At 38.3% G+C, this 24395-nt stretch overlaps 2 protein-coding genes across 4 annotated transcripts; one reads left to right on the top strand and one right to left on the bottom strand.

Moving 5' to 3' along the window:
- Nucleotides 1-4103: 4103 nt before the first annotated feature.
- On the bottom strand, nucleotides 4104-17072 carry LOC131435289 (nucleolar protein dao-5-like). 3 transcript variants are annotated; one of them, XM_058602990.1, is made up of 5 exons: nucleotides 16901-17072; nucleotides 16659-16844; nucleotides 14547-16193; nucleotides 4856-5026; nucleotides 4104-4596 (listed from the first exon to the last, which is right to left on the bottom strand). In XM_058602990.1, the coding sequence occupies exons 2-5, from the start codon at nucleotides 16758-16760 to the stop codon at nucleotides 4168-4170; spliced, it is 2349 nt and encodes a 782-aa protein (XP_058458973.1). In that variant the 5' UTR covers nucleotides 16761-16844; nucleotides 16901-17072; the 3' UTR covers nucleotides 4104-4167. The 3 variants fall into 3 exon arrangements, with proteins under 3 accessions (XP_058458973.1, XP_058458972.1, XP_058458971.1); XM_058602989.1 differs by lacking the exons at nucleotides 4104-4596; nucleotides 4856-5026 and adding an exon at nucleotides 10870-12042 and having other exon boundaries at nucleotides 16901-17068; XM_058602988.1 differs by lacking the exons at nucleotides 4104-4596; nucleotides 4856-5026 and adding an exon at nucleotides 10870-12051 and having other exon boundaries at nucleotides 16901-17066.
- A 4371-nt stretch (nucleotides 17073-21443) lies between these two features.
- LOC131438032 (charged multivesicular body protein 1B2) lies at nucleotides 21444-22631 on the top strand. Its single transcript, XM_058607811.1, has 3 exons — nucleotides 21444-21696; nucleotides 21840-22305; nucleotides 22370-22631. The coding sequence occupies exons 1-3, from the start codon at nucleotides 21675-21677 to the stop codon at nucleotides 22494-22496; spliced, it is 615 nt and encodes a 204-aa protein (XP_058463794.1). The 5' UTR covers nucleotides 21444-21674; the 3' UTR covers nucleotides 22497-22631.
- Nucleotides 22632-24395: the final 1764 nt, after the last annotated feature.

The following is a 24395-nucleotide window of genomic DNA, read 5'->3' as shown; positions in this document are numbered from 1 at the left end:
TGATTGATTGCCAACCCAGATGGCTTGAACCATGGCTTAGAAATGCCTTTCTCGTAAATGACAATGTACAGCATCACTTTCTGTTCAAACTTATGTTTAAACTAATATTTTATGTTCGGATGTACAGTAAAACTGTCCGTTGAATAGTATCGATCGTTTGCGGGAATCTGCGTCTTCGAAAGAGGGAAGTAACATTCGTCGTCCAAAACAAAACTTTTTCCGGAAAATTTTTTAACCAACCAGCGGCATTGGGAATTCAGCGTTGAAATCTGTGCGTCAGTATATTCCGGGGCTCGTGTCTTCTTTCGGAACTTTATTCCGAGTCTTTTCAATGTTTTGCAGATGTACTGGTGAGAACAGTTGAACTTTTTTGCGGCATCTCTTTGACTCAGTGAATCCTTGTTGTTGAAGGCACGAGAAAGAGAACGAAGTCCTTTTGCGTCCATAATTTTGGCTGGTCTTCCACTACCTTCCTTACGCGCAGTTGTTGGGCATCTTAGGATATTGTGAACTGTCGAAGCCGCAACATTTTTGCTTTTAAAACGTTGTACCGTATACTGTTTGCCGAGAGTTCTGTGCAGTTCGTAGAACTGTACAATGCGCTCGCGAAATACTTCTTGTTTCGACGGCATTTTGAGCAAAACTGAGCAAGCATGAACAAAACAGAAAATACTAGCAGAAAGAGAGCTAACACATACACACTCTTAGTTCTCTCTGAGCTCGTTTGTTGTTGAGCACACAGGCCTCGAAAATGAATGAGAAACTCACAGAAAAGACGATTGTTTGGAAAATGATACACTTAGAGACAGGACTCGAACCTGCGTTCTTATGCAATCCGTACATACGCGTTACCATTTCGCCACTCTACGTTCTGGTTAGCGGCTCTACGCTCTGGTTAGCGTACATCGAACATGGTCTAAATCCTAGGCCGCCTCACGACCGGTATCATATATCTAAACATCTTCTCTGTTCACCAGACAACAAACACTAGTCTTCTCGTCTTTTCTGTGAGTTTCTCGTTCATTTAGCTTCTCCAATATATGTTTCCACTCAATCATTGCAAAAACTGTAATAAAGTTGTTTGGAGAACGTTTGTCTACAGCCAGAAAAACTAGATTCAGGTGAATTCAAAAGCCGGAGGTTGCAAAAACGTTGAAAAACGTTTTCCGATTGCTACATGCCGAACTCCTACCTTTCCGTCCGAGTTGTCACAAGCAAGCTGGGAATGCCATCTACAACGTTACACGAGAATTATTTGTGTCATTTTTAAAAATTTCTGGGTAATGACATTCCAAATTTGTATGGAGAGTTCATCTTTACTGCTTTTACACGGTCATTCAAAATGACATTACTTTTTAGTAATGACACTTTTAATGAAGGCAGTCCCTTACTCAGGATTTCGTTTCGGAAGGGGCCCTCAGTAAAAAAATAATGTTACTGAAGAGAGCTTATGTACATGATTTTCGGTGCGCCTTTTACCGGCATTTTTAACAGACACTTTAATCTATTATTAGGTATTTACATAAAATTTATGACTGTGATCGAGAGAAGGTATTACGTTAAAACGTTTACTGTCATGCCATTTCAGTCGCACATGTCTAAGACCTTCTAAATGTCCATTTCTTGAGCACAAAAAACAACAAGACTTGTGATAGATTTTGAGAAGTGGTCCGAGATAGCTTACTGGCTCTTACTTCGATTCGTGCAGTACGGAATATATCTATACAGATTGCGGTATCAGGTTCCGGAAGTAGCGATCTAAAATCCCAAAACGAATTTAACAAATTTCTCGGAGATGACTTGACGTTTGGGAACAGATAATAATTCGAGGAAGCCAAATCAAGTGAACAAGGAGTATGGATAAGTAATTGGAACCCGTTGTTTTTAACCATGGTAGTGATGCTCATATACCATGCACGAATACGATTTCCCGGATAAACTGACGCGATTGGTCAAAGCAACGATGGATAGAGTGATGGGCTTCGTCCGAGTATCTGGGACGCTCTTGAGTCCCTTCGAATCTCGGAGAGGGCTACGGAAAGGTGATGGACTCTCTTGTATCTTGTTTAATATTGCGAGGATCGACACGAGTGGTACGATCTTCCGAAAGTCCGTACAACTTTCTGGCTTCGCTGACGATATTGATATTGTGACACGTAACCTTGAGGAGATGACGGAAACCTACATCGGACTGAAAGCTGTAACTAGGTGTATCGGACTGGCCATAAATGCGTCAAAAACAAAATATATGAGAGGAAGAGGCTTTAGAGAAGAAACACTACGCCTCCCACCACGAATATTGATAGACGGTGACAATATCGAGGTGGTTGACGAGTTTGTGTATTTGGGCTCACCGCCGACAATGACACCAGCAGAGAAATACATAGACGTATTTTGGCAGGGAATCGTGCGTACTTTGGGCTCAGAAAAACCCTCCGATCGAGAAAAGTACGCAACCGCACGAAACTGACCATCTACAAAACGCTCATTAGACCGGTTGTTCTCTATGGCCACGAGACCTGGACTATGCTAGCAGAGGACCAACGCGCCCTCAGTGTTTTCGAAAGAAAGGTACTGAGGACCATCTATGGCGGAGTGCAGATGGAAGACGGAACGTGGAGACGGCGTATGAATCACGAATTGCAACAGCTGCTAGGAGAACCACCTATCGTACGGACAGCTAAAATCGGACGTCTACGATGGGCTGGGCATGTCATAAGGATGTCGGACGACAGCCCAGTGAAAATGGTTCTTGAATCTAATCCGACTGGTACAAGAAGCAGATGAGGGCAGCGAGCAAGGTGGATCGATCAAGTGGAGGGTGATCTCAGAAGCATCCGTGCCTTGAGTGCAGAAATGTCTATCTCCTCTGTGTGACGAAGAGCAAGCAAAATTTCTCCCCTCGCACTGACAACTTCAACGAGAGCTCTTCTCTTTCACATTTATACACCACTGTTGTGTAAGTGTGCACGCATCATGAGTGCGTTTGTTTATTTCCTTTTACCTCTTCCACTGAATCGCACCAAAGTGCTAGAGCATTAGCTAATAAATTCTCTGAGGAGGATGCAGATACTTTCACAGAGGTGTACACGCCGGTGAGCACTCTAGTGTATGGTTTGCGTAGAAGAAGCGTGGACTCGCAAAATCAGCAAAATTAAACAATTTATCGTAAAATTTTCGGTTTTCCTTGCAAATTTTTCATAGCAAGGCCAGATCTACTCTCTATTAATTGAAGTTCACAGAAGTGTTCGCTCACAATCACGCGCCAGTGGCAACTTGGGTGTATTTAGACGAGAGCGCGTGTGAGCGATTCATGCGAAGAGAATGTGTTTCACTCGCGCCAGCTGCTTTAACCACAAGCACACACTCAAATGCTGTCTATTCGACACTGAGAAGAAGTGCGCCTTACCTCTTTGTGCGGTGCTTCGTTTTTTTCATCCTCGGTGTGGCAAAAATCTGACTCTAGCGTGGATAACTCTGGTGAAATCCCATCTCTGCTTGAGTGGCTGGCGACGAGCAGCCATGGACCGAGTTATGTGGAGACGTATGCTTGATACAGCAAAGGACACCCCAGGCCTATAGCTGTTAGGTGAGTGATTAGTGAATTTTATGTTGCGTTCTATTGACAAATAAATGGTCTTCACGTAACTTTTTTGCGGAATGAAGATGTTACATTATTATTTATTTCAATGAAGAGATTGGGTTCGAACAAACAGCATTAAACTATAAAATTAAAAAATTTCGATCAAGGAAAAGCATGTTTATTTAGCATGAAAACATACACTTTGACACGTTCGTACACTCATATTAGCGCCAAAATACATTACAACAATTCATCACTTTTGACGAACAAATTATAAGAATAATCAATGTGAGAACTTAAAATATTCCTTATTTATATATGGAATCTTATCGGTACTTCTAACTAGTCATCAAACTTAATTGAATTCACCGTTTTGTCAATGAAACCTCCGCGGTAGCCACTGCGTTTTTTCTTTGTCTTTTCGTGACGGAAGGATTTACCTCTAGTATGCTTGAGAATTTCATTAGCTTTCTCACCAAAAGAACCACGTGCATTTTTCTGGAAAAATTAGTAGACATATTAGCAAATCGGTGAGTTCATATACATATACAGTTGATCCCTTCTTAGTGCCACCGGACGTATTTTTACAATGGTTTTAATTCGAAACATTTGAAGCACTTCAAGTTTTTAGCGAAATTGTTTCGTTTACATTTCTTGCATTTCCAATCGCCAGGCTTGGGGGCATGCCTTGATATTGTTTTTTTGCCGCATTTAAAACATTCCTTGCGTTTTGAAAAATTGGTACAACTGCAAGTCGGGCATTTCCAATCTCCCGGTCGGAGAGTAGATTCGACAGTACTCGCCGGATCCGGATTGTCCGTGCTGCATTCAGCGCACACTGAAGCATCTCGAAAATTGATACATTCACATTCTGGACACACCCAACTCGCCTTCAGTTTAGCTTTTGAGCACGCCAAAGCTCTCAATGTGTCACACTTGAAACATTTTTGATTCAGAGTCGAGTTGTTGATTTTGCAAATCAAACACATCCAGTCGTTAGATTGTGGCGGTTGCTGAAAATTTTACAGAATAAAGAAAACAGTTGGTTTATTCATCTCACAAAAAGAAGGATGTGTGGTGTTAATAAATGTGCTACTTCTTGGCCAGCAACTGCACAAAAAATTTAATTCTTTTTGTGATGATGACTCAAATGTTTCTCTATCTGTTAAACATTTTTTGATAGCGGATTCTTCGGTCGGCACGGAGGAAGAGATCAACTTTTTTCGTGTGGCCAAGAGCTAGCATACACCAGCTCTACGAACCTGTACATACCTTGGCTTCATACGAATTGTCTCGCAATCGATCGTCGATGGAAATGTTTTCCTCTTGAATTCGACGGAAACGATTCACACCCCGCTTTTCGTCGCTGTTCATGGCTTTTTTGTTACTACTACCACCGCTTGACTGCTGGAAAGGAAACTGTTTGTTTGGTGGTGTAGAGAACTAAAATGAAAAAAATATGGATTAATAGATATTTCGATCGAACGAGACATGCTTATTATTTTCTACTGAAGCGAAGTACAGTGAATAAAGTGGATTGATCAAATAGAGGATAATTTACGGTATTAGAGTTGCGAACCGAGATATTTTGTAAATTTCATATACCTCAAAGGACTTTGCAGGCCTGGATTGAAGCAAAGACATCATATTAACAAGATATCCAGCTCTCACATTTTCCGAACAAATCATTGGCAACACCCTTTTATTTGCGAGAATGCTGCCCTCAGGAGAGTCCGCATCGAATCTCGTACATAAAAGTAGAGGAGAGAAATGTCAAATTTGTGCGCGCAAAAATAGCAGCACTGCGCACCCATACAATTGACATGATATGTTGAATGTGATGCCGTGCGATGGCGTTGCTGAACTGAAGATTGATTTCGCTCTAAGCTGACAGGGTCTGATTGAAGGTAATAAACATGTACTAAAACAAGTAACACAGTGGGTTACCTTTTAAATTCTAATAAACATAACCTACATCTAGCAACTGGAATTAATAATTAACTGATTATGATTGCAATACCCTCAACCCTCAAGCCCACCATTTGCACCATATTTTACCCTTATCTCTATAATCACGAGTCTGACTCGTGTTGGAGAATATGTGCAACAAACAAAAACGAAATTGAATGACCCGAAAAATGGACAAATATTGTGTAGGATAACGGGTTAAAGGTTTATCCGCACTAGGCCGATCCGACAACAAACGATCAGTAAATCCATTTGAGAAATTGGATGCGAAAAAATAAAGAAAAAGATATGACAGGGCCTATGCAGAAATAATTTACTCTGTGTTATAAAAACAAGGAAGAGATATAGTATAAATATATAATGAATATTTCCTTAATAATAAATGAGCATTAAATAATTGACAACCAGTAGACATAGTTGTTTCCATTGAATGATACAAAACATACACAAATTTTTAAGCATTTAAAATTATTTATCAGTAAATGAAACATGTGTTTAATTCTGTGTAAAAATGCGTCATCTTCGACGCTTGATTATGTCGATCTCAGAAGACGTAATGTTACTCAGCTATTTTTAGTGTAAGTCGAAAATATATACACTTGATTTTCTCGGAGACGGCTGAACCCGAATTTACAAAAAATATATATGCAGAGAGAACAAGCGTCCAAGGTAATACAAAATTTTTGAGAGCTCGTGGGTGAAAATTTATTTATTTATTTATTTAGCTATAGTCAACAGACACAATATGGTCCTAATGATAATTTCTTATTATATACATCAAATTTTCAAGTATCCTACTGCGTGATAGATTAAAGTCAAATCTTAATGATACACGACAGAATTGTTAGCACCATAGCTGGTACATAGTAAAGGAAGTCGAAGAAATGCACTGTTGCGAAGAGCACGGGGTCGGATGTTTATATTAATTATTCAGCAAAACAGGGCAGTCAAGTTTATCGTTCAAAATATCCGCATTTATATTGACCTCACAGAGCAGAGCGAAACAGACAATCATATTGTTAAAAATATCTGTTAGATAGCGATCAAATTTATAATTTGATCGTTATCTAACGAGGAAAGCAGATCGAATATATGCAAGTACAGCTATGAAATAAAAACAGTGAAAAAGCTACCGCAGAGACGCGAATCGAACCCGTATCTAGCTCATATCCGGAGAAATCGATTTGCCAGTTAAACTACCCAGCATGTGATGAAGAAACAGCTTAACGAGCAAGACTCTTTGCAAGCGTATGAGTAATGTCAACAATGTGTGCGTAAAAACAAATTCCGGCGCTTCTTTTCCTGATTTTAATCAATAAGTCTTCCATGTGGTTGAAAAATAGACCAATCAGTTCATTCTGCTTAAAATTGCAATTCAAGAAAAGCGAAAATCTTAGTCTAAAACTCTTCCGTTTTCCTTAAAACTTCTCGAGAAAAATTATTTCTGTTTCAGCTTACTTACACTAACACATTCCTAAATGGATTTTCTCTTGCAGAAATTATTGCGATATAATGATTTACGTACCTTCTATAAGTAAACCCGCAGAATAGGAACCTTTAATTTAACACGCGAAAGGCAATGAATATGGAATGGGGTCGTAAAGCTATTTATTTTTTCGGAAAACTGCTTTTGTAACAGAATATATTTAGTTTTCTATATCGATTTTTGATTGGTTCTTTTCGGCAAGCATTAACTGAGAGAAACGAAAGATATGAAATGAAAAGACGGATAGGTATTCTAGATTGAATCAGTTATAAATTTAGAACGGAAAAGCTAGCCTAGGCAGGCTCATATAGGCATGATCAGAAGAAAGAAATGAATTCTATTTTACCTTCTACTTGAGGAGGTCGAACACTAAATTCGAGTCCCCAAGTATGGTCGTGTAGCAAGTGTAGTTCTTCACCACACTATGCTACTGACACCGGAAAAATGTGTCCAATGCTTTTTAGGTACTAAATTAGAAGTGCCAACCTCATACCCATTGTGTTTGCACTACTCGTAGCCTTTCATTCCGCACACAACGGAGGGCATATCGCATCAAACGATTTTTGATTGGGAACTCGAATTTAGTGTTCGACTCCCTCAAGTAGAAGATAAATTAGAATTCATTTCTTTCTTCTGATCATGCCTATATGAGCCTGCCTAGGCTAGCTTTTCCGTTCTAAATTTATAACTGATTCAATCTAGAATACCTATCCGTCTTTTCATTTCATATCTTTCGTCTCTCCCAGTTAATGCTTGCCGAAAAAAACCAATCAAAAATCGATATAGAAAACTAAATATATTTTTTGCAACAAATTCATTTTGTTGTTCATAATAACATCAAGCTCATCTAAGTAATTACTTTATTTTCTGAAGCGACTATCGTGATAAAGACCTACATTCACTTCACTTAATTTTCACCGTGAAGTGATACCGATAGTAAGAGAGCCAATCCCTTCACTTAGTTTTCATTACACGATACGTACTAACAGCCAGTATGAAATAGTTATATGTAATCGATGTTTCTTAACAGAACCAAAATGTTGAATTTTTACAATTTCGAGTGAATGCAAAACCTATGCTGCTGATTGTTATGAAAAAATACTGCCAATTTTTCCGTGCGTTCGACACACACATAAAATCTTCTAACTGTTCCCCTTCGCTGGTATGTGACGTTGGAAAGGTAATAAATTTTCAGCAGACTTCGCAGCTGATTCTTAGCGTACAGAACTTGGATTCGTAATGCAGAACTTGGAGGGTTGTTACGAAAGCGAAAACTAAAACGCGCGATATCGAGTGAAGCGTAAGACAACTATTTTTATTCAGGTGATACTTTACGCAGTACTTGAAAATTCACTTAAAAATAATTTAAAAATCTGCATAAGTTTGTCATATGAACACAATAAATAAGTCCGCATACAGCACGTCACTTCGAGAAACCCCATGAAAACGATTTTATTTTTATTCTCCATCTTTTTCGATGCCCTTAGTTAAGGAGCTAGATTTTTTGCAAGCGTATGAGTAATGTCAACAATATGTGCGTAAAAACAAATTCCGGTGCTTCTTTTCCTGATTTTAATCAATAAATCTTCCATATGGTTGAAAAATAAACTAATCAGTTCATTCTGCTTAAAATTGTAATTCAAAAAAAGTGTCTTAGTCTAGAACTCTTCGGTTTTTCTTAAAACTGCTCGAGAAAAATTATCTCAGTTTCAGCTTGCTTCCACTGACCATTTGATTAGCAACAAACACATTCCTATATACACCCTCATTCTTGTTTACGTCCGTATCCGCAATACGACGAACGGGTACTTTCGAACGAATACGAATAAGCCATTCTTGTTTTCACTCGAATGAATTCGAACGCGACTCGTTTGCCACAAAATATTCAAATATCAGTAAACTTCTTAAAATAAATGCTAAGCCTTGATGTAATCAGTCCAATTCATGTGATTAACCATATGCGAAACGCTAGAATGTATGCCATTTTAGTTTCAAACGAAACGTGTATTCGAACATCATTCGTACGACCGAAATGTCCCATTCCCGTTTACGGACGAATAGACGAAATACCGTGGTTTCGATTCGTCAGTTTAATGTTGCGAATCAACCATTCGAACACATTGAAAAAAGTTTAACCGATCTCTAACAAAATTATTTTCGAATCTAAAGGTGATTTGTAATCAAATCATAAATTTGTGTTTTGCATAAATCATTTAGAAAGCATAGCAGTATAGTAAAATGCTGTTTTTTTGTGGGGAGCCTTTGAATATATGCGAGGTTCAAAGTTTTTACGCATCAATTTTGCATCTATTAAGTACTTTATGGAAAATACGCCATGGGTAAACATGCTTTATTTTATATTAAATGCTTGATTTTACCAATGAAATAAATATGTAGGCTATCGAAAACATGACAAAATTGCAAGAAAAATGCAACATATTTTTCGCAGATACTACTGATCGGACTGCTATTTCAAATGCTTTTTTTTACTTTGCACGAAGTTTAATTTGAAAATTTCATTTACCGACTGGAATAAAATTGGTCCTGAGTACGATATTTATTTATTATGTAGCATTCGTCACTTCCTTGATGCTTGGAATCTTCCTTAAAAAACTACCTGCGCCACCGATCCTTCTTTTGCACAGGAATCGCGTACGTACACGTTCGAGTGAAAACAAGAATGGCTTGTTCGCATTCGTTCGAAAGCATGTGTTCGTCGTATGGTCGATACGGACGTAAGCAAACATGGTGATACAAAATCAGTGAAAAAAACAAGTCAAATAACAAATGACATCAAAGATTTTTATTTACAACTCAAATCTGTACCAGAACTGATAATTTAAAGTTGGATGGGCGTTGTTTTTATGCATGTACGATGTTTAAAAGTGTGATTGATTTGAACGTAAACGGGAATACGAATTTGCTATACTTTCGAACGTATCGCATACGGCCGTAAACAAGAATGAGGGTGATAAATTTCCACTTGCAGAAAAATTTTTCGTAGCTTCTATAAGTAAACTCGTAAAATAGGAACCTTTAATTTAACATGCGAAAGGCAATGGAAATGGCATGTTGTCGTAAAACTATTTATTTTTCCGGAAAACTACTTTTGTAACAGAAAATATTGAGTGTTGTTTATTTTGTGTAGCGCAATCTAATACAAATGCTTTGAAGCAGTGTTGTCAACTATTTTTATTAGGGAATTAAAATCTACATTCATAAAATGTAAGCTCTGATGTACGGAAAATGTTACAGTAAAAATAAAAATGCTTACAATTATAATTTTGAAAGAAGTGAAACAGATTCATCGAAGATATTTTTTTGCTTCGACATCTTTTTGCTCGGCAAACATTTCCTAACATTGAGAATCCGAAGAAAAAAATAGGAAAATTACGACGTCGAATGTCAAATTGTAGCAATTGAAAGCTCTGTGTGCTCTTTAAAATTTAACTTGGTTTCCAGAACACCCAGGTCCTTAACAGACGTTTTATCAAGGTGAAAATTCAACCATCTCGACCAATTGCTGAAACGTTCGCCCAACTTTAATTTTTTAGGGTTTCATAAAACTCACAAGCTTCAAAAATTTGCAAAGAATTTTGTGGAATGATGGTTTTTGAAATTCGCGCGAAATCCGCGCCATAGCATCAAAATCTTAGCAGAAACCGCGCCAAATCCGCGCGACCGTAACAACCCTGGTAGTGTTACAATCCAATTGTCACCAGGAATCCACATCGAAGCTCGAGAATAATTTACTGTATCTGATGGTTTAAAATATACTAGTTGACCTTTCTCAAGAGGGAAATTTCGGACTGGATTTCATATTTCGAAAATATTTAGATCTGACAGTTGTATTTCTGGAGACACAAAACCTCCCTCTGTGTATCACTAACAAAGCTTCAAAATAAATGATTTGTTTTTCGTGAAATAAGAGCACGTCTAGTGTATATTTAATGTATATTGTTCTTTCATTGTAGCTGAGTGTATACAAGTATACAGTCATTACAGAAAAATTAAAATATACTTTATAATCAAGGAAGGATTCTTCCACAGTTCAAACACAAAATGCGAAGTTATATTAGGTTATGTAAAGAACCATTAGGATGAAATTGTAACAAGTAAAAATATACGACTATGTTGTACACTCATTTATAGACATCTACTCGTCGAATGTGATTTTCTTGTTCGGCTTGGAGTTCCCTTCATTTTCTGAGAAGCTTTTCCTTCCAAAGCCGCCTCGACCACCACCTCCGTCCCTCTGTCCACCACGTCCTCCTCTTCCTCGACCATTGCCACCTCCACGACCGCCACCACCACCGAAACTTTTGCGGAATCCGCCTTTCTCACCAGCACCACCGCCATTTGGATTTGGTTTCTGACATTTGAAGCACGAATATCTGCTAGGGAAGTTGGAAAAGTTGCATTCTGCACATTCCCAATTATCACCGAAAGAACCATTAGGATTAGCAGTTGAGCACTTGAAACACGTTCCACGTTTGCTGAAGTTCGAAACTCCACAGCTTGGACAGTCCCAATCTGCCGGAAACTGCTTGTTTCCTCCCTTGTCATCGCCAAAGCTTTTGCGTCCAAATTTGCCATCTGCTCCAGAACTAGGATTAGGATTAGCCGCTGAGCACTTGAAACAAGTGGAACGCTTGGCGAAATTTGAAGTGCTACATTCAGGGCAATCCCAGTCTGCTGGATATTGTCTATTTCCACCATTTTGGCTACCAAAACTTTTGCGTCCTCCTCCTCCTTCGTTTCCACCGCCATTAGCGTTGGGTGTTTTGCATTTGAAGCAAAATTTGCGACTCGGGAAATTCTTGAACCCACACGAACATTCCCAATCGTTGGAATCATCCGCGTTCTTATTGAACGATTTGCACTGAGTACAAGATCGCACATCAGCGTCGTTAAAGATGTTGCATTTCTCGCATTCCCAAGCAGCTTCTTTGTTTGCCTGTTTGTTGTTAAATCCTCCAAATGATTTCCGCTCACCTTTACCGTTCTGTGTGTTCTTCAATGGGAACAAAACCGACAAGTCGTTTCGCAGCAGAAGCATATGAAAAGAAAGGAAAGAAATTGAGAAAAGTTAGCACACTATTATTTGATAGGAAGACAGTTTTGAATAAGAAAAAGATAATTTGTTATCACCTAACCATTCAAAGTGCTCACACTTTCTCTATTTCTTTCCTTCCTATTTGAAGCACCTTGAATAAAATTTTGATTTGTACGAAACGGTCATCATCAACACGGCTATTGAAGAACCACATTGAACAAACAACCATTTCATTTTTCTTTTGCTCTGGGAGAATATTTAAGTGGTTTTAAGTTGTTTATTCTGAAAATCACTCCTGAACATCTCCCTTATTTGCAATAAACTTCCTGTAGAAAATGTTAACTGAATATTTTTGTGCTTCATTAAAAGACTGACAAATGTGGTTGTTTAATAATTTTGAACATAATAAGAAATTACATGATTAGTGTAAAACAAGAAGTACAAAAGACCTCAATGGCTGCCCTGTGGAATTTCAAATCAACCAATAAATTCTTCGGAAACACAATCGTTAAGCTTAGCGGCTAAACCACGTTTGCAGATACGAAGGTCGAAAAAACCCCGAAGCCCGACCAAATGTTTTAACCCGAACCCAACTCGTACCCGTTGAAAATGAAAAAAAATCGACACCGTACCCGACCAATACCCGCCCGAATCCCGACCATTTCTAATGGGATTGTGTGTATAACATTTTTGTGAACTCACTTCAAATGAAAGGCCTTGTTGTTCTATAGATAGTTCAGAAATTATAGAATTAGTGCAAAAAACGGTTCAATGCATAAGGCGCTGGTCTTACAAATCAGTTGTCGTATGTTCGAAACCCGACTTGAAAGGATTCTTAGCGTCAGAAGGATCGTAGTAATAGCCATGCAATGATTCTATACGCTATGAATTGGTTGCGAAATCTGTTGAAACAGAATGAGCAAATTGCACAATAGGAATGTAATGCTAAGACTTTGCTTTCTGCCTTTCTCATATAGAAAGATTATGCAATCACTGTGAAAACCGACTTTTGAATCGAGGCCCGGATGGCCGAGTGTTATATACCATTCGACTCAGTTCGTCAAGTACACAAAATGTCTGTATGTGTATGTGTGTGTATGTGCGTATGTGTGTATGTAACGTTTTTTTGCACTAACTTTTCTCGGGGATGGCTGAACCGATTTTCACAAACTTAGATTCAAATGAAAGCGACCACAAGCCATACAAAATTCCTAAACATTATTTGGATCCGGTTCCGGAATTATGGGATCAAATGTACAAAAAAATGAAAATGTGTTCTAACTTTTCTCATAGATGTCGCGACCGATTTTCACAAACTTAATTTCAAATGAAAGGTCCTGTGGTTTTATACGTAATTCCAGAATTTCATCCGGATCCGGAAATATAGGGTAAAGTGTCTTAAAATTTTTATACCATCGCAGAAAAGGGCAAAAAACCGTAAAAAGTTTTCTAAATCGACTTCAAATCTTCTCCAATTGATAGTTTTTATCAGTAGACGGTCAAACAAACCGATTTTGGTTATTCTTTTAAGAATTGAAGAAAATTATTTTGGAGAATACCACAGTATTATATATGATAGTATGATTGATATGAGAAAGGCATCATTACACCAGTAAGCCGCTCCAGTAGATGACTAACATGCGGGCCACCCGCCAGGTCTTCGCAGCCTGGGGGTGTTTTCCGCGGACCCACTGAAGGATGCAGCAATTTTTTATACATTTTCACGTCACCTGGCTGATTCCAAGAACGGAGGACCACTCCTGTCGATAACTAGCACGCGGCCCACCGGCCGGGTCTTTGACTTGGGGGTTGTCTTCCGTGTACCCATACGGACAAGCATACGGCCATTACCATTGAGTAGCAACGTTACCAGTGAAACATGAGAGGCCAGCACCTACACAATCCTTATTATTAGAAAATGCCTTTGGCATCATAGAGCTAACGCATTGTGCCTTAATAAATATATTTTATGAAAAAAAAATTACACCACTAGGTGGGTTAAAACAGGTTTTAATATGAGCGCTTACTTTTGTCAGAAATTACTGCAAACACAAATAGTGTTCAAAACTATTTATCAGTGTTGTTGCCTTTCTCTATAGAAAGGTAATAGGATTGCTAGAAAATCGATTTTCGAACGGAGTGCACAGTGCACAGAACGCGGACTGTTACTGAGAAAGATAGCAAAAATGGAAGGAGTAAGTGAAAAAGCCATGCGAAATGCAATCAGGAAGTTCGGTGAGGATTACCGAAACTGGGTCGAAAAAAGGTCCTGCTAACTCTCAGTTTGGTAAACGTATACTGAAGGCGTTCGAGCAAAAGAAGTCGTGAAGAAGAGTATGATTATTGGCTTTAGTACAAGAGAGGAACGGAGAAACCAATATGATGAACTGGACTGAATTACCCTATTATCAACGAACGAATCTAACAAATAAAAAGTAATGACTGTAACTTACCTTATTGCCCTCGCCCGGCTTAACGAAATTGCCATAGTTAGCTTTTTTAGTCGGGGGTTGCTTCTCATCCTCTGCTTGAGTTTCCTTGGCTTTCCGCTTCTTGTCTGCCTTAGAAACTGGAGCTGGCTTCGCAACCGGTTTCTCCTCTGGCTCGTCGTCCGACGAATCTTCCGAATCTGATTCATCCTGTGTCGCTTTTTTCGCCGAGGCTACTGCTGCTTTCTTCGTCGGAGGTGTCTGATCTTCCTCTTCACTGGACGATTCTTCGCTGGATGATTTCTGCGGAGCAGCTCTCTTCACAGCCGGTGTATTGACGAGAGGTGCTTTCTTAGGTTGCTCTTCTTCCTCGTCCGAAGATTCATCTGAAGACTCATCTTGTTTCACGGCCGGTTTAGCTGGAGTTTGTTTTTTGACCGCTACCTGTTTGGTTACCTGTTCCTCTTCTTCGGAGCTGCTATCCGAAGATGATTCCTCCTTTTTGGGTACTACTTTTGGTGCTGTAGTATTCGGGTTCACTGGAGTTGGCTTTGCGTTTTGCTTAGCTGGTGTTTTTTGTGGAACATCTTCTTCAGAATCGTCAGAATCAGAGTCACTTGATGATTCTGCTTTTTTCGGCTGAGCTGCCTTCTTCTTCGCGGCTGGCGTACTAATAACCGGTATTTTTTTCGGTTGCTCCTCTTCCTCAGAAGAAGAATCATCACTAGATTCATCTTTTTTCGCTGCTACAACAATCGGCTTTTTATTAACCAGTGGTTTAACTGCTGGTGTTTCCTCGTCATCTGAACTAGAATCATCTGATGACGCAGCTTGCTTTACAGCTGGTTTACCCGGTGTTTGTTTTTTAACAGCAGTTTGTTTTGAATCTTCTTCTTCGGAACTGCTGTCAGATGACGAATCCTGCTTATTTGCTACAACTTTTACCAACACAGGTTTAGATATCGCGGTCACTGTCTTAGGTTGTTCCTCTTCAGAGCTACTGTCCGAAGACGATTCCTGCTTTTTAGCCACTACTTTCGCCAAAGGAGGTTTCTGTTTTACAGGCGCTGACTTCACCTGTTCCTCTTCCGAGCTACTATCAGAGGATGATTCTTGTTTTTTTGCGACTGCTTTAGTAGCTGTAGGTATCGGTTTTACTGGTGTGGGTTTAACATTTTGCTTAGCGGGTGTTTTTTGAGGCACTTTTGCCTCGGAATCATCCGAATCAGATTCACTGTCGCTTGTATCGGTTTTTTTAACTGCTGGAGCGGGTGCTCCTTTGAGCCCAACTTTTCCTTGAGTTTGTTTAGCCGGAGTTACTTTTGGTTTCTCTTCTTCTGACGAACTGTCGTCACTGGATGATTCTTTTTTGGCAACAACTGGTACCTTTTTCGGTGCTGGTTTTTCTTCTTCCGAACTGTCATCCGAACTTTCCGAAGCTTGTTGTTTGATGCCGTTTCCATTAACAGACGCTTTTCCGTTAACTGTTGGTTTTCCATTTGTAACCACTTTCTTAGCGGGACTTTTGCTCGGTTCGCTTTCTTCTTCAGAAGAATCATCATCCGAACTCAATTTAGCATCAGCTTTAGATATTGAAAGCTTCCTGGGGCCGCCGTTCAGATAGTGTTTAATGACATCTTCTAAACGGGGAGATCCCTTCGCGAGGACCGGCTGTTGAAAAACGGAAAAATATAAACATTTTGAATGCATTTCGGATCTATGTAACAATCTAAATATACTAACGAGACATTTATAACAAGTTAATAGTTCTTTTATATATCCTTCCACATTGCAGAAAAAGCATGCTCGTTTTCAGATAATGTTATGATGCTTTTAAATTACGACGCACATTGTTTTTTCAAGGTCTTTTATGATGTACAAAATCAAGCACACTACTTTAATTAAATTATATTTTCAGTCAAATAAAACAAAAATGTGATCTTACATCAATCAAAGATAGGTAGATTGAACATTTAATACGTAAACCGACGAAATAAAACATAAGTGCTCGAATAAAACACGTGTATTTCCATGCGGCCGTCGCCCTCTTGGAACAATGTGGAAGAACTTCGTTTTTGCATGAACAAATCAACTTTCGACCGAAAATGATTATTCATTCACATAAGCTATACTTACCGATTTGAATTTCTTCTGAAAAACTTCTGCAAATGTTTTATCTTTCTTCGAAAGATGATCGAACACGAGCGCTGCAACAACGGCCTCACTAGCGGCAGCCATTTTTGTCGCAGGAAAAGACCGATACAACACTACTAAACAAGTAAATCGTTTACACACTACACAAGCACTGTGTACTAAAGAGGCCTGAAAGCAAAACTAAATTGTAATGGAATTCACATAATATAAACAAATGCTTTTACCGGTTACTAAAAAAACTCCCTAGGAGTCTTTCTTCGACCAACACGTTGTACGGCTATTTCACTGGCAAAAACACGTGCCACTCAACAGAATGTTGTTATAAAAATGCGACTGAGAACAACTTCGCGTGGAACGAAGAAACGAAAGCAACCCAGCAGTGAAAACATGCGTGAGCTTTGAAGTATTTTTATTATATTGGTAACAAGTAAGAACAAAAGCGTCGCTTTAGAAAATGTGACAACACACTAAAATCTAAACACAAAAATTTAAAGTTATAACCAGCCACCTGACACCGATGTGTTAGCACCAGCCATTTGAAAGTACAGCCTCTGGTGTTTCGAATTTCAATTACCCCGGTAGCACGATTGACATCCGCATACAACTTGCTTGATGCCAAAATTGTTGGTACCTTGGTTCGCTGTGTTAAGCAGTGGTCATATTTTTCTTAATGCGGTAGCATCAAATAAAGGACTATTCACTCATATCCGGTTCGGTCCAGTGCCGGCACGACACCATGCACGGATACTGATATTGACGTCAGTGCAGCGTTTGTCCGGCAAACTCAAATTCGTCGTCACCGATATTTTTTTTTCACTGAAGTCGGTATATCACTGCATTTGCTGTACCGGTACGGAAACGGAACGGAAGAGTTCCAACAAAAAAGAACACTGACGGCACACTGAAGGCACTTTCACTGAACCGTCACGGAACTGAAATGTGTGAATAGTCCTTAAGTTAACTGTTTCGTAGGTATATCCAGACCCTGTCAGCTTGGAGCGAAATCAATCTTCAATTTAACAACGCCATCGCACGGCATCACATTCAACATATCATGTCAATTGTATGGGTGCGCAGTGCTGCAATTTTGGCGCGCACGAATTTGACATTTCTCTTCCCTGCTTGTATGTACGAGATTCGATGCGGACTCGCCTGAGGGCACCATGTTCGCAAAAAATGATGTTGCCAATGATTTGTTCGGGAAATGTCAGAGCTGGATATCTTGTTAATATGATGTCTTTGGTATATCCAAGGAATAATTCGAATGCCTTATTGTTTTGATTATAATTTATAGGAGTCTTGTAATTGATTTTTCAATAACTACCTGCTTCATGCCAACTATAATAAGTGTCTCTTTTCACAAGTAATACCGTAGTTTTCAATGCTTCTATAAAACCCTTTACCTAGACTAACAACTGGACTATACATAAAACAATTTGTTCTAGAATAAAACCATGCAAACACTCTTAATATTGCTTTCAAACATTTTCTTTAAAACATTATTGTCAGTTAAATTCTTTCATAACTCAAGTTTTGTATGTGTGCGTGTTCATTGGATGACAGTTTCACTCAGAGCAAATTTGAGGGTTCTAAAGTATATTTATGACACATTTGTTGTGGGCTCTTTGATTTATTGCTTCTTAGGTTAAGTCGAAGACATAATATTAACAAGATATCCAGCTCTCCCATTTCCCGAACAAATCATTGGCAACAACATTTTTTGCGAGCATGGCGCCCTCAAGCGAGTCCGCATCGAATCTCATACGCAGAAGTAGGGGAGAGAAATGTCAAATTCGTGCGCGCCAAAATATCAGCACTGTGCACCCATACAATTGACATGATATGTTGAATGTGACACCGTGCGATGGCGTTGCTGAACTGAAGATTGATTTCGCTCCAAGCTTTAGTTATAATCCTTATTTTTTTTACATAGATTCACGATTAAAAAAAAAGGCCCTTGAATTTTTTACGTTTGGAAAAAGCCTCAAACTCGTAATAAAAACCAAATATATTCTTACTAATTGCATTCAAAGCAGACATAACACAAACATAATCAAGAAAAATACACCCCGGTGGCACGATTATCGTCTGCATACAATTGGCTTGAAGCCGAAAATTTTGGTTCTAGTTCGCTGTCAAATGCTGTGTTTAAGCAGTGTTCACATGCAGAGATGGCATTTCACCAGAGTGATACACGCTAGAGTCAGATTTTTGCCACACCGATGATGCAAAAAACGAAGCACCGCACAAAGAGGAAAGCGCACTTCTTCTCAGTGTCGAATAGACAGCATTTGAGTGTGTGCTTGTGGTTAAAGCAGCTGGCGCGAGTGAAACACATTCTCTTCGCATGAATCGCTCACACGCGCTCTCGTCTAAATACACCCAAGTGACCACTGGCGCGTGATGGTGAGCGAACACTTCTGTGAACTTCAATTAATAGAGAGTAGTTCTGGCCTTGCTTTTAAAAATTTGCAAGGAAAACCGAAAATTTTACGATAAATTGTTTTATTTTGCTGATTTGCGTGTCCACGCTTCATCTACGAAAACCATACAGCAGAGTGCTCACCGGCGTGTACACCTCTGTGAAAGTATCTGCATCCACCTCAGAGAATTTATTAGCTAATGCTCTAGCTCTTTGGTGCGATTCAGTGGAAGAGGTAAAAGGAAATAAACAAACGCACTCATGATGCGTGCACACTTTACACAACAGTGGTGTATAAATGTGAAAGAGAAGAGCTCTCGTTGAAGTTGTCAGTGCGAGGGGAGAAATTTTGCTTGCTCTTCGTCAAACAGAGGAGATAGACATCTCTGTTCACATGTTAACATTTTTCTTGATGCGGTTGCACCAACATAAGGAAACGAATTCGATGGAATAAAATCAATCTATATTTTCCTTTTCTTATTCAAAAAGATGTCAAATCATTTGTTTTATAGAGAATATTAGACTAGAGTTATATTTATATTGGGTTTGAAAAAGTTAACTTTTGACACCAGTGTGGTTTGATTGAATGGTATGAACGTACATATTGTTGACAACAACGCCAACAAAACAAAATGCGTCGGTTTCAGGAATCAGCTTCCATAGCAGGGGGTGGAAAAATATCATCATATGACAGTTTATTCATAGCGGAATTCATTCCATCCGAATAAATTTAATGTTGATCGTAAAACTGGTTTCAAAATTTTCTTGAATTTAGAGTATTAACGCAGGTTTATGCTGATTCTTCACTTTGCTTTATAACCCTTACGAAGAATGGTACACTTGGCAGGAACATGCTCTTATAGAGGTTTTCAGTAGGCTTTCGGGGAGTTTAAAGTTTTAATGCAAGATTTAGTATGTAGCATTAAAGACATCTATAAGTATTTATTAATTTGAAAAATGTTACTTGGGATACCACGCTATACATTATTCATACATCACAACATGCTTATGCTCTGCCCATTTTGAAGCCGAAAAACTGTTATTCAGAGATTTTTCACTTAGAATTTTCATACCATGGCCTACAAAGTTATATAATTACCAGCACTCTTAAAAGAAATTATAGAACAGGCGGGGTTTTGCATCCAGGAATCAATCAAATCACGGAACTCTAGAATTTGATTTGCATTTAGAGTAAAATTGTTTAACTTTCGGATTATGTTTATTATAATTTTTAAAGAAAAACTGAGATTAAACCTTAATAAGCAATCATTGTTCCAATTTTTTCACCATCCATTTCATGATAAACTCGATTGAAAAAAACTAATTTAAACCATACGCAAAGAAGAAGAGCTTGAGCTTGAACTTGAGCGACCACCCCTGGTTGCTACTCCGTTACTGATCGGGATTAGCTGAAATTGTACAGGAAGTTTTTAGATGATCCGACCTGGGACTGGTAAATCATCCTTCAATGTACATCTTCTGGTAATCCCAGAATTTATTGATCAGTACCGGCGCCGGCCAGGCCCGAACATAGATCGTCTAAGGAATGGGAAGGGATGTTAGTCCGACACTTGTTGTATATACTACTGCGCCGTATATACTACTGCGCACTCCACAAGTGTCACGGGAGAAGGATATTTGTTAGTAAAAATTTCAGTATTGGTATTATTCGCGCGCGACTCAGTATGTTCCGGTTTCAAGATGCTCGGTTGCACCACTAAACTCACTTCACTCCCGAGTGAACGTTTCAACAATATCCTATATTGAAGTCCCGGGAAGTCTTGATTCATAGCTCTTATTCGAGGAAACTGAAGAAAAATTAAACCATACGCAAAGATGAAGACTCATAAAAACTTGTTCTATATTTTTGCCTACGCAGTAACAGTTCTATGGTTATTTCTACTGCAATACGATGTCTAAAAATAGTACACTTGTGGTAAACTTAAGAACCAATAATTATCATTTAAAAATTGTTATTATTATGATTTCAATTTGACCATAATTATGGTAAAATATATAATGCTAGTGTGATATAGTACAAGTAACAGAAATATTCTAGTTGTTTTAATGATTTTATTTCGAATATTAACTATACAAATGATTACTATGCATATCAAAAGGAATTCATAGTATTTTTAAACATTGTTTTGTTTAATCGAAGAAAATCTTTTATAACTTACTATTCATCAGAACAATAATTTGAAAAACAGCTTGTTAACAAATCTATCAGAAAATTATTTTCAGTGTAGTTTTGTCAGAAATGATCAATCGAGTAATACACACAAATAGATATTTTATTTTAACCGTGTAGTGCTATAAAATTTTTACACTATAAAATTGGAACGTCTATCAGAACAGAATCTGCCAAAATAATAAACATACCAAATTAATGAATTTTGTTAGTAGTGACTCATCTTTGAAAAATAAATACATAGCATTTTAAGCTGGAAACCTTACAATATTAGCATATTTTGAAAGCAGTATATGAAACAATTGATTCACTGAGCTGATCCGATTTTTTGAATTGTTTTTTTTGTGCTTAGTATCAATCAAAGTTATTCAAAACGGGAAACGAAATGTCTGCAGCTGCTATGGAAAGCATCCTTTTCAAAAAATTGATCACTTCTATAAGCTAATTCATTTTCTCACTACGCCAACCGTTTACTTCTCTTTAATTCCACTATGCACATATAACATATCCATACATGTTCAATATATATTGCCTTAACTATACGAACTAGAACACCTTTTTAACCTAAAGTTTGCAGTCAAGGATCTGGAACGAAATGCTAAAAAATGTGAAAAGGAGGAAAAGGCAGAAATTCTGAAAACAAAGAAAGCTATCCAGAAAGGCAACACCGAAGTAGCCAGAATCCATGCTGAGAACGCTATCCGTCAAAAAAGTCAATCGTTAAACTATTTGAGGATGAGTGCAAGAGTTGACGCCGTGGCAAGTAGAGTGCAAACGGCTCTTACTACACGTCAAGTCACGAACTCCATGGCGGGGGTTGTCAAAGCTATGGATGCAGCAATGAAAGGTATGAATTTAGAAAAGATATCCGGCCTCATGGACAAATTCGAGTCACAGTTCGAGGATCTGGATGTGCAGAGTTCCTACATGGAGAACACGATGTCACAAACTACAACCACCGCGGTACCACAGAACGATGTGGAAGCGTTAATGCAACGGGTAGCCGACGAAGCTGGGTTGGTTTCAATAATAATTCCGTTGTTCATCTTGATACATAGATGATAATATATATTTTTTTAGCTTGGAGTTAAATATGGAGCTGCCTAGTGGTCCGGCCGCATCGGCTACAATTGGAGTCTCAACACAAGCTTCGACCGAACAAGATGAACTGACGGCACGTCTTGCACGACTTCGTCAGGCCGAATAAGGAAAAGTGGAATTATTACAACAATAATGGTTAAAAAGAATTCGGTATGCTTCAACGCGTTGTTATCATAGAAATGATTTAAAAATGAATAAAATATTGCGACATGGTAAGCTGATCTTAGCTTCTGTGACTTGACTTGTAGAGATGATAATTATTCGGTATACGGAACCTGAGAGCAATTTAACATTTTATTTTTCTATTCCGCATAAGTTTGTTAGTTTGAAGTTTAAGTCTTTTCAAACTCTCTATGAAATACAAATAATAGCGCGATCTGCACGGGTCAGTATTGTCCTTGTTAACATTAGAATGACAAATTGATGAAAGATAGATAATACTAAATATTGGCAATAATATAGCTTCATATCGATATGTGAGCTATGTGATGGGTGTTTCCTGTCAACAGTTTCATTTACTCAATCGCTGCTGGCAAAAAAGAACCGTTTTTCTTGGGTAAAATAAAACAGTGTCTGAACGACATATTGAATAATAATTATCTAATTACTATAGTCTGGGTCCCGGCTCATTGCTCCATTCCAGGCAATGAAAGAGCCGATAATTTAGCCAAACGTGGTGCTATTGAGGGTGAAATTTATGAGCGACCGATTGCTTTCAACGAATTCTATAGTTCGTCTCGCCAAAGAACACTTGCCAGCTGGCAAGCATCTTGGGATAGAGATGATCTGGGTCGGTGAATGCACTCAATTATTCCGAAAATATCGACAAAGGCATGGTTCAGGGGACTGGATGTGAGTAAGGATTTCATTCGTGTGATGTCCAGACTCATGTCCAATCACTACACGTTAGATGCACATCTCCTTCGAATTGGGCTCTCCGAGACTAATCATTGTGCTTACGGAGAAGGTTATCGGGATATTGATCATGTCGTTTGGACATGCGTGGAGTATCGTGATGTCAGATCTCAACTAATAAATTCTTTGCGTACCCAAGGTAAACTATCCAATATCCCAGTTCGAGACATTCTTGCTTGTCGTGACCTTTCATACATGAAACTTATTTATCATTTCATAAAGAAAATTGGAGTTTCAATTTAATAAAGGCCCCTTTTAAGACTTAGTTCTGATCCCAGCTGCGTCCATGAGTTCAACCAATAGCTAAATTAGAATAAAAATTATGTAATGATACAAACAAACTCGAAACAGTTTATGAAATTATCAACAAAATGTCTGAAAATAACAGCTTATTTTATAATATATAGAAGTTAATCGTTTGGTTCAAATAATATTTCCGAGTAGATTTCATAATTAATGACGAGTTACCTAAGATGATATTTAAGCTATAAGAGAATATGTTTTAATAAATTCAAAACGTTGTGACTATGTTAGAATTAAATTAGGATAAGAATATTATGTAAAAGTGATGCTACGGCGAAAAAAAACTTATGTAAACTGCCTTAAGAAATAAACGTATTTATGGAAAAAAAAAAAAAAAAAACAGTTTCATTTCGCTTTGGATTAGATTGATTAGAAGAGCACGACTGGTACAACCCTTCAAAAGTCCGTTCAGTTTGTGGAAAATACATCGGACGGGTTGTTTTCAATGGTCACGAGATCTGGACTATGATGGCAGAGAATCGATACACCCTTAGTGTTTTCGCAACAAAGGCGCTACCCTCTGTGGCAGAGTTCCAATGGATGGCGGTTTAGCTATCTCAGCTATTTGTGAAAATCATATCCGAGGAAATTTAGGACAGATTTTGCAATTTATTTTCAAAATGTCACCGGAAGTGGGATCCGGATAAAATTCAAAAGCGTTCTATGGAAAAGTATGAATGAATGTGAATCAAAGTTTGTGAAAAGAGAGTACACAAAAACTTAACATACACAGACATTCTGCGTACTCAATGAATTGAGTAGAATGACATATGACAATCGGACTTCT

Source organism: Malaya genurostris, chromosome 3 (genome assembly GCF_030247185.1).
Source record: "Malaya genurostris strain Urasoe2022 chromosome 3, Malgen_1.1, whole genome shotgun sequence".
In the NCBI taxonomy this organism is placed as follows: domain Eukaryota; kingdom Metazoa; phylum Arthropoda; class Insecta; order Diptera; family Culicidae; genus Malaya; species Malaya genurostris.
Note: the sequence above shows the minus strand (reverse complement) of the source record. Positions and strands in the feature narration are given on the sequence as shown.

Bases quoted from the DNA above. Each gene is read 5' to 3' on its own strand.
- LOC131435289 (XM_058602988.1), bottom strand. From the start codon at position 16,760: ATGGCTGCCGCTAGTGAGGCCGTTGTTGCAGCGCTCGTGTTCGATCAT. The intron at 16,194-16,658 runs GTAAGTATAGCT...GTTTTTCAACAG, and splicing joins TTCAGAAGAAATTCAAATCG to CCGGTCCTCGCGAAGGGATC. The intron at 12,052-14,546 runs GTAAGTTACAGT...TTCCCATTGAAG, and splicing joins AGCCGGGCGAGGGCAATAAG to AACACACAGAACGGTAAAGG.
- LOC131438032 (XM_058607811.1), top strand. From the start codon at position 21,675: ATGTCTGCAGCTGCTATGGAAA. The intron at 21,697-21,839 runs GCATCCTTTTCA...TATACGAACTAG, and splicing joins GTCTGCAGCTGCTATGGAAA to AACACCTTTTTAACCTAAAG. The intron at 22,306-22,369 runs GTTGGTTTCAAT...ATATTTTTTTAG, and splicing joins CGGGTAGCCGACGAAGCTGG to CTTGGAGTTAAATATGGAGC.